The sequence below is a fragment of the Benincasa hispida genome, chromosome 7, assembly GCF_009727055.1.
Source record: "Benincasa hispida cultivar B227 chromosome 7, ASM972705v1, whole genome shotgun sequence".
Classification (NCBI taxonomy): Eukaryota; Viridiplantae; Streptophyta; class Magnoliopsida; order Cucurbitales; family Cucurbitaceae; genus Benincasa; species Benincasa hispida.
In genome coordinates, this window is record NC_052355.1 from 37,457,200 (window position 1) to 37,471,253 (window position 14,054).

General features: G+C 31.3%; 1 protein-coding gene across 2 annotated transcripts; it reads left to right on the forward strand.

The window, feature by feature from the left end:
* Positions 1 to 1,204: 1,204 nt before the first annotated feature.
* Positions 1,205 to 6,745, forward strand: LOC120082032 (probable choline kinase 2). 2 transcript variants are annotated; one of them, XM_039037246.1, is made up of 8 exons: positions 1,205 to 1,452; positions 2,843 to 3,260; positions 3,788 to 3,909; positions 4,011 to 4,206; positions 5,065 to 5,182; positions 5,267 to 5,314; positions 6,016 to 6,116; positions 6,391 to 6,745. In XM_039037246.1, exons 2-8 carry the CDS (start codon positions 2,907 to 2,909, stop codon positions 6,502 to 6,504), a joined length of 1,053 nt encoding a protein of 350 aa, XP_038893174.1. In that variant the 5' UTR covers positions 1,205 to 1,452; positions 2,843 to 2,906; the 3' UTR covers positions 6,505 to 6,745. The 2 variants fall into 2 exon arrangements, with proteins under 2 accessions (XP_038893174.1, XP_038893175.1); XM_039037247.1 differs by having other exon boundaries at positions 2,917 to 3,260.
* Positions 6,746 to 14,054: the final 7,309 nt, after the last annotated feature.

Sequence of the window (14,054 nt, forward strand, 5' to 3'; positions counted from 1 at the left end):
AAGTATTGAGTCAATAAGAGTGATAATGAGTAGGGAGATGCATGCATTAAGGGTCACCATACATGATTCACAAAGTTATTAGATACTTTTACTATGTGATGACACAAGCATAAGATTAAATTTAAAAAAAACTTACTTTTTAAAAAGTGGACATTCTTTATTTGGCATTAATTTCATTTAATTTATTTAAAAAATTATAATTAATTAAGTTCAACTGTTTTTTCTATTAAAATATTTTATTCTTCATACATATCAAGATTCAACCTCGTAAAATCACACTATTCATCTTGTTTTTATTCATATGAACAAACAAATGAATAGTTAGTCTATATTTGTTTGACACTCTATAGAGTGAGAAAATCGAACATTTATCTTATTTAAACTTTGTTCATTTTGCATAGTTAGTTAAAGGTATGACAAGTATTTCTTTTTTTGTTTTTTTTTTCACCACAAATGTATTTATGTTGACAGTTAATAAAATTATACATAATAATATGGATTGTTTTTAAATATAGAAAAATGAATCAAAATATCTACCAAATATAGTAAAATTTTAGAACTATCAATGATAGATACTGATAGACAGTGACATTAATAGACACTGATAGAAGTTTATTAGTGTCTATCAACGTATATCATTGATAGTTTTAAAATTTTACTATATCTTGTGAATATTTTTATCAGTTTTACTATTTGAAATAATTTTCCTAATAATATATATATATATATACATATATATTTACAAAATATATATATATACATACATATATACATATATACTTACAATATATACATATATACTTACAATATATACTAGTTTCTTTTAAATACTATTATGACAACAATGAATTAAAACAGTGTAGTGTTAAAATTTTTCCTTCTGAAAACCGGACACGTGTCAGGATCTCATTACAAAGTACACCGTTGACAGCTGCTCCAGCGAAGAAAAATTCCCGAAAAATTCGCCTTTGAAGAAAAGAACACGAAATGACGAAAACCTGCAAGTATTTGGTCATTGTGACTTTTCATTCTATCTCCGCGTCAGATCTCGCTTCTCAAAATCCAACGGCTGAACTTCCTTTGCCGACGTGGAATTACAGCATTAATTAGTTTTAAAACACAACAAATTTAACCGCATGTTGAGAACCGTTTTTTTTTGTTTTTTAAATTATTTAATCATTATTGTATTATTTCTTATCAACGAAATCTAAATTTTGCGGCAATTTTCGTTCTCTATGTTTGAACTCGAAAAAAAAAAAATTCTACAAATTTTCTCTGGTTTTCTCCTCTCTTCTCTTTTGTATTTTACCGCGAGCAAGCCATTTATTAAGCTTCCATCGGTGGGAGGCTCTTGGTGGCGTTGTTCTGCAGAATCAAAATCTCGGGAATTGCTTGGAAACTCTCTGTTCTTCAACCTTTTCTGATTCCTCATCGGTTCATTTCTGCTAAAAGGTTTGGTATCGACTGCCGATGTTTTCCATTGTTTCCCTTGATCATATATTTCTTGCAACGGTTCCAGTTATATAGGAAGGGATTTTGTTTCGATTGTTTGAATTTTGGTTTGTAATTTGAATGGGCTTAATCACATATAAGGTTTGACGTTCTTGCGGGAAAATAGTTTTTGAATTTTATGATTCTTTCTTAATTGAGTTTTGGAGATCTGAAATGGAAGGCTTGCCTGACGATCTGTCAAGAGAAAATTTCCTGTTTCATTTGATTGGCGAGACTAGTATATGGCGTTGGGGGAATCTACTATGTTTCAATCTTTTTTTTTCGTAGGATGAATCGGGATGGGTAAATGTGTAGAATGGAATGAATTCAGTTCTTCCATGCTATGTATAGCCCATTTAATAATCCAATGATTTGCAACTTTTGTATTTTTTTCAAACATACTCTTCTGTGAATAATGTGAGATTACTGTTTAAGCTTCGATTTCCTCTCATAAATAAGAAAGGAGCACGAAAAAAAAAAAGAAAAGAAAAAACCCAGCGTCCTGGAATTATTGACATTTTATTAGTGTCTGTATTTCATGTTAAGTTTATGATTGGTATATTTGGTAACAAGAGGTTTCTTTTTGTTGATTTCTCTCTCTTTCTCTAAATCTTGGAGGGGAATTCAGCCATTGATTTATCTTTTTTAGTACAATAAGGGATAGAGAGATTTAAACCGTAGACCTCTTGGTCGCTAACACATTCGGATGTGAGTTGAACTATAATCATTTTGGTAGCTATTGATTGGTTGTTTGGATCGTTTTCATTATACATAATTTAATATGTAAATCTTAGTATTTGAATGCTCTTGGATGTTGTGATAATTCTCTTTCTTTCCAAGTTTGAGAAATTGACTTTGCTTTAACTTGCAAGAGTCATATCACTTCATAAATTTTGAATCTTAAAATGCGGTTCACTTATTGACTGATGTTTTATGTATTCAAAATTGAATGACGGTTGGCTGTAGCTTTCAAAATTGATTTTGTGGTAATAGTTTTGATATAATTTCTGATACTGCTTTGAACATTTCATAATAATATAACTTGTATGACATGTGATATATTAGTGCTACAATATTGTGGGTCATTTTCATCATCTGAATGTTCACCCTCCGGCCTCCAAACTTATATCTGATTCTTATTTTTCAAAGAAGAAATATCTTTATAAATTTATTTTAATTCCCAAGGTTTGTTGAACAAGAATTAGGTTCTATATTGTTTATTTTTCCTAGAGGTTTTATTTTTATTGTTTTTTAAAATTGAATTTCTTCCTGCACAACAGTCGGGGATGTGCTGGATAGAATGGTTCTTTAAGGATATTGATTATCAACTGCTGGTTCCAAAATTTTTCAGATCGGATAATTTCACCTGAAGAAGTTTGTTGTGATAGTGATTTTCTTTAGAAATTGGTTTAATTATGGTCACAGTGGAGAATGCAACAAATAAGAAAGAAGAGCGTCTACCTCGAGAAGCAAGGGAGATTTTGCAGTCGTTGGCTACCAAATGGGGAGATGAAATTGATCCAAGTGCATTGCAAATGATTCCTTTGAAGGGAGCCATGACCAATGAGGTCTTCCAAATCAAGTGGCCTACTAAGACAGAGGATGTTTCTAGAAAGGTTTTGGTTAGGATTTATGGTGAAGGTGTGGAAGTGTTTTTTAACCGAGAAGATGAGATAAAGACATTTGAGTTTATGTCAAAGCACGGACAGGGACCTCGGCTTTTAGGGCGATTTTCAACTGGTCGAATTGAAGAGTTCATCCATGCAAGGGTATACAGGTTTTATTTTCCTAGTAGTGATGCCTTCACTTTAATTTTAATTTTCATGAACTGAAAGTAGAAGTCAGATTAAAATGATGTCATAAGTACAACAATTGATGGAGTTTTTTGAGGTATGATAAATTTGTGAGACGATGATCTCGAATCTTTTTTGTTTCGTTGTATTGGACATCCGATGTTGCTCATAAATTTCCTCCTTGATTAATGTAGGATAGCAATTTGAAGAGTTCTGTGCCACAATGCTAAAGTATACCCATGTTTCTAACTTCTTCCTTCAACTTATCAACCATTTTTTCTTGGCATCTTTGTGTAACTTCTAACTTATTATTGCATATCTTTTTAAGGACCTATTTGGTAACTTATTATTTGGTAATCTATTTGGCACTTTATTGTGTTACTTGCATAGTTTGTATCAGGAAAATTGAATATAACATAATATTAGCAGCTTTTTTATTTTCTAAAGACAGCATACTGATTTTTCTTCTTATAGTGCTTCTCTTGTCTTGTTATGATTGTCAGACATTATCTGCTGTGGATCTACGTGATTCAGAAATATCTTCTCTTATAGCCGTTAAAATGAAGGAGTTCCATGATCTTGATATTCCAGGTCCGAAGGATGTGTGCTTGTGGAATAGGTTGCGGTATGGTACTTTATTGGCACATATATTAACCATCTCTCTCACTCATTATAGCTCTTAAGGTCCTTTCACATATATATATCTTTTTCCTTTTGAAACTTCAGAAATTGGCTTACTGCTGCCAAAAAATGTTCCCCACCTGAAGAAGCCAAAGCCTTTCGCTTGGATTCTATGCAAGAAGAGATTTCTCTATTGGAAAAGGACCTCTTGGGTGATCATCAAAGTATAGGTTTTTGCCACAATGATCTACAGTACGGAAACATAATGCTAGACGAGGAGACTAGATCAATAACTATAATCGTAATATTCTATTTCTGCTGTTTAGAATTTATTTTCTTGGAATAGGGGAAAGGCATGTCTGTGTGTGTGTGTGTTTTTTTTTTTTTTTTTTTTTTTTTTTTTTTTTTTTTTGTAAGTAGACTGTTTGATGAACTGCATCACATAAAGATAGAATACAGATTGCTCATTATCATTTGTCTATTGGAAAGTTCATTGATGAGAAAATGGTATATAAGTGTTGCAACTATGAGATATTCATAGGAGTGCCAAGCTAAGGTTCTCGTAGCAAAGTGTTGCAAAGTATATATATATATATATATATTAAAATGTTTTCTTGAGTTATTATGAGGTGCCAAAGCTGAATTTGGAAGAGCAAACATGTATTCAATCCTTGGCCAAGAAAAGGAAAAAGTATTTCCTTGTCAACCTTTGCCAGAATTAAAGAATCGATGAAGATGCATGTTTTATGCAATGCTTTGATAAAAGATGCAATGCAGGGCTATAAAACATATTTACTCCGCAGTTTGCTGTTTTGTGGAAATGTATGAAGTGGTGGTTAAAACAACATAAAATATGACAACAAACTTTTGCTTAGTTTTTAACAATGGAACACAAAACTTGCAACAACCTTTTTTTTTTTTTAATAATTTTAGGCTCGTTTTAGGTAGATGAATATTAATCCAAGATTGGTACTCTGAAGTTAATCAGTCATTAAGACATGAACATGTTTCCGTCGCTTGAACCATTGCTAATTTAGGTTTATTTATTTATGACCATTATCATTGTTGCTTGAACCTACGTACAAGTTTATTCATTTAGGCAAGGGAATATAGATTTGAGTCACGTTACTCATTTGATTTTTCATAATTCTCTTTACAGGATTATGAATATGCAAGTTATAATCCCGTAGCCTTTGACATTGCAAATCACTTCTGTGAAATGACTGCTGATTATCATACAGATACTCCACATGTTTTGGACCACACCAAATATCCTGGTTTGTTTTGTCTAACTCTATCGGTATGCTTGTATGCTTTTGGTCATGATTGAAGGGCAATATTGACTTCTTTTCGCTTAACAGGTTTGGAGGAGCGTAAAAGATTTGTGCAAATATATCTGAGCGCTTCAGGTAATTTTATAATATTTACTATAGAATCAGAATTAACTAGGGACAAAGTGATCAGCAGCGATATCCAGTTCTTGGAATATAAATGCAAAATACTGCTCCTTCCCAAGTTCAAGTTGTTCTTGGTATCATTTCCTTAGAAGTTGGATCTGTTTTTCTTAGTACAACAAATGTGGGATATGAAAATTTAAACTTTCAATCTTAGAGGAAGGAGTATATACCAATTATTGCTGAGTTATGCTCATGTTGGTTTTAGAAGTTAGATCTTACTATATTATTTTATTGCCTATTTGGATTTGACCCCAATACTTGTTACATCATTTTTTTTTTGGTTAACAATAGGAGTAAGGGGATTCATACCACAAGCCTTTTGGTTGTCAAGACATTCGTATCCGAATTGAACTATGTTCATTTTGATCTTATTACATCTGTTAATAGCTATCAGATGGAAAGTAACAATTTTATTTTGGCACTTGGTTAATTTTCTTAAGCTCTTCTTTGCTTATTGCCATTCCCCGTCTTAAATTTCTGGGACCATTCAAATTTCTGGCGTCTACCATTTGAGGAGTACCCAATTTTCAGTGGTGGACATATATTTTCTGATAGATCAAAGAAGCATTTGTATGGGTTTATATCGTTTTGAGAATTGGATGTCTTGAGCTACTTCTTGATTTGGGACCTTAAATTATGTTGTGTATATGCAGGTTATCAACCCACTGATGCTGAGGTTGAGCAATTAGTCCAAGATGTCGAGAAGTATACTGTTGCTAGCCATCTTGTTTGGGGCCTCTGGGGAATTATATCGGTAATTTCGCTCTTCTGACAAGCCTCATTATAGTTATTAGCCTTATTCACACATTCTTTTGAAACAGTCATGGCCATTTTCTTTTATTGTGTGCTAATTGCTAATAAGTTGTCGTTCTGTTCCCTAACATGTAACATTTATGATATTATTTTTCTCATATATTGAAACAGTATATACACCAAGTCTTCTTTCAATCATGTTCTGTACATATTCATGCTTCAACTCGATCTCCTAAACAACGTCCTTATCATCAATTCATTCCTGTCCTCTGCAGGAGCATGTGAATGATATCGACTTTGATTATATCGAATATGCGAGGCAGAGGTTTGAGCAATATTGGTCTAGGAAACGTGATCTTCTGGGAAAGGAGAGAATGACTCGTGTTTAGTTGGGTGAGTTTTTGGTTCCATGTGAAAATAGGTAGGAAAATTTGTTTATGGTTTTGAAGGTTCCATGTAATGTAAGGTGTTATGATTCCTTTATTGACTTTGTGAAAAACTGTTGTATTTGACCTCCCATGTTGAAGGGTCGCTCCATATGATTGTTGTGTAAAAGTAAATGAACAAAGAAATTTTCTGCCAGACCAAGAATCTGAATCAGGATGATGTTAATAAATCCACTAATATGCATGTGTGATTTGTTTTTAATGTTCTACTTTTAGGGTTTCATCTTTTGTTGTACTAAAAGTTGTATCACGTCTCTTCTTTTGAGCAAGGGTGTTTTTTAGTAAAATGTGTAGACATGGAGATTTGCCTGATCATAAGAATGTCAATTAATGTTGAATTGAAAAAGGATTAGATTCGGAGATTAATCCCTTGGTCATATTACATTCAGAGACTCTCAGCACCATAATGTTGAATTGAGCAAGGATGATTCTAGTTTGTGTAATTTGTTGAAATTATTTTATCATATTCTTGTGCTTTAAACAATGGCAGCTAAATCGTGCCCAACACATTTCTACTTTTATATATTTATTTATAGATTCAACTTTTATTGAAATTCGATGATATTGCTATATTTGATATGTGTGCAACAAAGGTCTTCTAAGAAGAGAGATTATTACAAATAAGAAACGAGAATGTCAATAAAAAAGGAAAATATTGACAACAAATATTTCACATAAATATTCCTAAATAGACATTCAAACACTCTCCAAGTTGGTTTAAAGATGTCTTTCATAGCGAGCTTGTTAGTCAATTTGTTGAATTGCTTCTTTAAAAGTCCTTTTGTTAATACATCGACAACTTATTCCATTGTTGGAGGATATGGAATACAATTTGTGCTTGTATCAATCTTCTCCTTATTAAAATGCTCGTAAACATCAAAATGTTTTGTTCTATCATGTAGGACAAGATTATGAGTAATAGAAATTATCGCTTTATTGTCACAATAAACTCAAATAAGTGTCTTTCGTGGAAATTTCAACTTTAAGTACTCTTTTGATCCATATGCCTTCTTAAATTCCACACGGCAATGCTAACTCCGCTTCAACCCTACTTCTTGCCACTACTTTTTGCTTTTTGCTTCTCCATGTAACTAGGCTTCTACTAACAATGGAATAATAAGCTAAGGTAGATCTTCTATCTGTAGTACTTCCCACCCAATTTGCATAAGTGTGGACTTCTTTTTGGAAGTGATTATGTTTTTTTAGATAGAATATTTTTTTCAGAGGTTCCTTTTAGATATCTCAAAATTCTATAGGCAGATTCAAAATTAGTTGATCCAGGTGCATGCATAAATTGGCTTATCATGCTTAGTGCATATGCAATGTCAGAGTGTGTATGTGACAGGTAAATTAATCTCCCAACAAGTCTTTGATATCATTCTTTGTCTTTGATTTCTTCTTCTTTCGCAATATGGAATTTTAAATTAGGTTCAATAGGGTTTCTGCTATCATCTTGTTTCTTCAAGTAAATCTAAAACACATTTTCTTTGACAAAGATACTCTTCTTCGATCTTGCAAATTTCATTCCTAGAAAATATTTTAATGTTCCCAAGTCCTTGATTTGAAACTCTCTTGCTTGATTTTCCTTGAGATTAGCTAAACTTGTTTCATTATCACCTGTGTGAATAATATCATCTACATAGAAAATTAAAATTGAGATATTAATAATCTCAGAGTGTTTATAAAATATAGTATGATCTACTATAGCTAGACACAACTTTACCAAAACATTCACACCAAGCTTTTTGAGACTATTTAAGGCCATAAAGAGATTTCTTCATTTCATATATTTTGCTATGTTTGAGTTCCTTTTCAAAGCTTGGTTGTAATTTCATAAAAATTTCTTCACTATCCCATTGAGATAGATGTTTTTCACGTCCAACTGGTAAAGAGGCCAATCTAAATTAACTGCAAGAGATAGAAGAACTCTAATAGAGTTAATCTTGGCATGAGTAAATGTTTCTTAATAATCAATCCCATATGTCTGAGTAAACCCTTAAGCTATTAGTCTAGCTTTGTATCTCTCAATACTATCGTCTATATTACAGTTTATGATAAACACTCATTTTTAACCCACTAATTTTGTATCCTTTGGCAATTCTACTATTTACCAAGTACTATTGAAACATACCTAAAATGCACGTTATTTGCCCTTAATTTAGGATAGTTTGTATATGATTTTAGTGGATTTAATGTTTTTGCTAGTGATTTTCAGGATTATGTTCATGATAGAGATTATATGTCAAAATGAGCCAAAAAGGACCTAAATGAGTCCAATGAAGTCAAACTCGAGCCAAATATTGAAAGGAGGGAAGAAAAGTAGAGAAAAAGACCAAGGTTTGCCAAAAATAGGATAGCACCTTGGCACTGACCTCGTCGCTGTTTCCAGAACCAAAGTGCTGCAATAAACTGGGAAGTGTCACGCTGCTATCAAAGAGCTCTGCGATTGAGGGCAAGAGCATCGCGGTGCTATGCTGTGAAAAAGGAAAAATCTGCAACTTTTGGAAAACTTTTCTTGTTTAACCTAGGTTTTTTTGCCCGCCACCACATCGAATTTGGGAGTGTTTGAGGTTAGAGAGAGGGTTTAGAGCAGAGTATGAAGTCTTCATGATGTCAGAGTGATTGAAGATTGTTTGAAGGCCAAATTCATCCTGAAAATACGATTGGAGCCAGATAACTCTTCTTTTCCTTTTGTATTCTTGAATTCTTTTATGTATTTTGGTATTCTTGATATGGTTATGTCTATGGAAACCATGTTAGGCTAAATTTCTCATAGAGGTAGATGAATTTTTAGGTTTAATTGTTGAACACTTTGCTTCTTGAATGATAGTTTGCATTTACGCTTTCTAGCATGACCATTCTCAATGCTTTTAAATGTTTGATCAATATTTGAATGATTCCATGATTTAAATAATTCTTTAGTAAGTTGGATTCATATTAGATCATGCATGCTAGACTATCATTTGAGCACACATAAAGTAGTCAGGTAACAGTAAAGATTATTGATGAAGAATCTTAACGTCATGCTTCTTAATTTGGTTTCAAGAATTTAGTTATTATTTAAGTAGCATGGAAAAGATTGTTTTCAAAAGATTCAATTCAGACAAAAGACTTCTAGATCTAGGTGTTGTGTTAATTACTTCAAGAGTTAAAACAATTGTGTTTAATAATTTTTTTGGTGAAATCTATTCCCTAAAACGCCTCTTTGTCGATAATCTTTATAGTTGATCACTTTTATTGTGTTCTTAGATTAGTTTAATTTGTTTTCTATTGAAGTCAACCCCGTAAATAAAATTGGAATTTTCTCTGAATAGCTAAGAGAATATCAATCTAATTCTTTGAGGACGATATTTGGTCTCTTGACCATTTTAACTATATTATTACTCGACGTGTGCGCTTGTGCTATATCAACTATTTTGTTCTAGAGCATTCATCTCCTCTATAACTACTAATTTCTAATTTGGATCTTCTAAAAAACCTCATGTATATTTCTTAGAACAAACAAGTACTTTATCCTAGATGTAAAGGCTTTATGACACATTTGGACAATTTTAAATATGACATGCAATTTACAATAGGGTATTTGGTACAACCGTTCCTTTGATTAATTGTTCTTCTAGCATAAACTTAAACTCGAGAACATGATCGGTTCGATCATTTTGTAGTATTTCGCTCCCTGGTTGAGAAGTTTCTGCACTTAGCATCAAAGGACTAGTAACATCAAGACAAATAAGACTACGAAGAGGAGCATAAGCATCCAAAAATTATCTTCAACATTTGGTTTCTCTTCTGAATAGAAGCTTAGGTAAAATATGGTTGGTATTGTAAATAAGGCACATTCATACTCACAAAAAAAAAAAAAAAAAATTGTTTGAGGATCAAATACCTAAAACCTTTTTTATTTGAAGATTAACTCACAAAAATACATTTAATAGCCCAATTATCAAGTTTGGACCGAAAGTGATTGAGTAGCTGCACATTCGTAGTACATCCAAAAACTTTGATTGGTAAGTCAGAATAAATGGGAGATGTTGGAAAAACATGTTTAAAACAATTAACGAGCCCCCCGTATAAATATTTTGGAACATGCATGAAAAATATTTATAGCATGTGCGACTGAGTGTAAAATATAGATTTTGGTTTGAAATTGTGCGACTGAGTATAAAATATAGATTTTGGTTTGAAATTGAGTTTCGATCATATTATAAAAATGTTTAAATATGTCTTTTACCTCATGCTTTTTTTTCATTAAATAAATCCAAGATAGACGAGTATGATAACTAATAAAAGTAATGAACCACATTTTTCACTATGAATCTTAATTTTGGAAGGACCCAAAACATTGTTATGAAACAAATAAAAAGGTTTTGAAGCGTAAGGTTTAGAGGAATAGGTGGAGTGTTGATTTTTCTTTTTTTACTGGAATGCAACTTTCACAATCAAACAAAGAGTAATTAACTCCTCTAAATAAATTTGGAAATAAAAACTTGTGATACGAAAAACTGCATTATTCTAGTCTAAGATGCCAAAGTATAATATTTTTTTTTAATGGAAAGAGAACTAATACCAAGACCTAGAATTATTTTACCACTAAAAGGTCTTTCATCAAAGTAGTAAAGGTCATCAAGCATCCTAGCACTCCCAATCATCTACTTCGAGTCTTTATGTTGAAAAATACAATGAGATTCAAAGAATATTACATGACAGTTAGAATCTCTAGAAAGTTTGCTAACAGATAAAAGATTACAGGCTAATTTAGGAACATGGAGAATAGATTGTAAAGAGATGTTGTCATCTAAGCTAATATAATTGTTCTTTTGCTTGCGATAGAAGAAAAACTATCGTTTGTAATCCTAATTTTCTCATTGCCCTAAAATCCCTGCAATCGATAATCCAAAGAATTATTAAAAGAGAAGAACTTAGGATAATTACCCGTTATAAAATACAAAATTCTAAGACGATAAATTGGTTGGTAACAAAGTTAAGATTTGATGACTCCACTCATGTGACATGATAATAAGAAATGGAAAATAGTAGAAATCCACCCACAATTAAAAAAAAGAAAAGAAAAGAAAAGAACCACCCCCACAATCTTTAAGCTCAATCCTAAGTCAAATCAACCCAAATTTAAAAGTTGTAGTTTTGAACAAAAACAAGCAGACCAAACTTTGGTCTCGTTTGAGATTATTTTTACAATCATAAAAAACGATTTAATGAGAGGCGGTTTGGTAGACCAACTTATTTATTAATCTATCACGAATCACTTCTAAACCTATTCTAATGTGCTAAAGTTATTTGATAGAGTTTTTAGATTTTAACTTTCCTAAAAATTTGGTATCTTCTCTTACCTATCTCAAATTTATCCTTCCATAATTTATTTTCTCACTATTTTCAAATTTTATTTGATTTAGTTTCTTATAACAATTACTTTTTTTTAAAAAAAATATTTTATAAAAGATTTGTATTAAACAAAATTAGTTCTAATTCAAATCATATATTTTTTCAAATAATTATATAGTAAATTATAAATTAAATATGAATATAAAAGATAATTTAGTTGATAATCCATTTTTTCATATAATTTAATTATACCAATTTAATATTAATTTACTAAACATGATAATTAGTAGAGGTGTGCAAACCAAACCGAGGAATCGGCCAAAAACCAGCCAAACTAACATCGGCCGACCGGATTTAAAAGTTTTCGGTCGGCGACCGTTTTTTATTTTAAAAAACTGAAGAACGGTCGGGCGAATTGTTTGAAATGTGTATTTCCGACTGAACTGCCTGATATATTTGACATCCACATCGAACTTACCTCGATTTACGTATGAATAAAGGAAAAACTGCCATTTACCTAACTTTGTTTAGATTAGCGTGAAATTTCTATTAAACAATTAATTTTTTTCACTCTCCCTATTCATCATAAAATCTTGATTTAAATGAAATTATTAATTATCAATAAAAAATAAATACGAAAAAATTATTCTTTATATTATAAATATTATAAAAAATAGATACCTCTTAGTGCCCTAAAAGCCATGTGTCTATTGTTGATGCCTTGTATTCATGTTTGGTATCAATGTAAGAGTACATCCTACTTATAACTTTGCCTATAATGACATTTGGTGGATCTTAAAATAACAGTAAAAAATCTACTTCAAATTTCTACTAAATTTTCATAATTTTAGTTATTTTATTAGATTTATTTATTTATTATTATTATTATATTATATTTTCTCTATATCCGTTGTGCTTCTCAATTTCACATCACGTTATCAACATGAGCTTCTATTGCTTCTACCATTGAAGATAGGTTCTAAAGGTAATATTTAGTACATATTAAATTTCTAATGTAAATAAAATATTTTGTAATAGTGTTGTCATGACAAACCTTACAAAATTAAAATTCACAACCCTTGACATTAATGACAATAATTATTTTTCATGGGTGCTCAATACCAAAATTCACTTGGATGCTATGAACTTGAGAGAAACAATTAAAGAAGAAAATACGACATCTAGTTAAGACAAAGTAAAAGCTATGATTTTCCTTCGTCATCATCTCCAATAGGGATTAAAAATGGAGTATCTTACAATAAAATATCCTCATATCTTGTGAAAAATTTTGAAAGAAAGGTATGATCATAAAAAAATAATTATTCTTCCTAAAGCTCATTATGAATGGATGCATTTAAGGCTACAAGATTTTAAATCAGTAAGTGATTACAATTCCGCATTATTTAAAATTAGTTCAAAATTGTTGTTATGCAAAAAGAAAATTACTGATGTTGATATGTTAGAGAAGACATTTTCTACATTTCATGTCTCGAATATGCTCCTACAGTAGCAATATCGAGAAAAAGGTTTTAAACAATATTCTGAATTAATTTCATGTCTTCTCGTGATTGAACAAATAATGAGTTATTGATGAAGAATCCCGAATCTTGACCAACTGGAACAACACCATTCACTAAAGTGAATGCTATTAATATTAATATTCGTGGTCGTGGTCGAGATCGTGATCGTGGCAGAGGAAGAAATATTTATTATTTTCGTGATGGTCGTTCTAATAATTCAATTTTTTTTTTAAAAAAACCACAAAAATGATTATCACAAAGGAAAAGTTCCACAAGATAAGAGTTCAAAAGAGCGTTGAAAATAAATGCTTCTGATACGGCATGATTGGACATTGGTCACGTATTTGTCGTACGTCAAAATACTTAGTTGACCTCTATCAAGCCTCCCTAAAGGAAAAAGAGAAAAATGTGGAAACAAATTTTGCATACTAGGATAATGAAATATTTGACCCATCTTAAATGACAAATTTGGATGTAGCGGACTTCTTTGAATCTCTTGAAGAGAAGATTGGCACAATTGATAGAACTTCAAGTGTTTCTTTTGACTTTGAGAATATCTAGACTTAATGTTGTTGCTTTCTTTTATCTATTTTCATTTTTTAGTAACTTTTGTATATTTTAAGTGTTGTTTTT

Bases quoted from the DNA above. Each gene is read 5' to 3' on its own strand.
- LOC120082032 (XM_039037246.1), top strand. From the start codon at position 2,907: ATGGTCACAGTGGAGAATGCAACAAATAAGAAAGAAGAGCGTCTACCT. The intron at 5,315-6,015 runs GTAATTTTATAA...GTGTATATGCAG, and splicing joins AATATATCTGAGCGCTTCAG to GTTATCAACCCACTGATGCT. The intron at 6,117-6,390 runs GTAATTTCGCTC...TGTCCTCTGCAG, and splicing joins GCCTCTGGGGAATTATATCG to GAGCATGTGAATGATATCGA.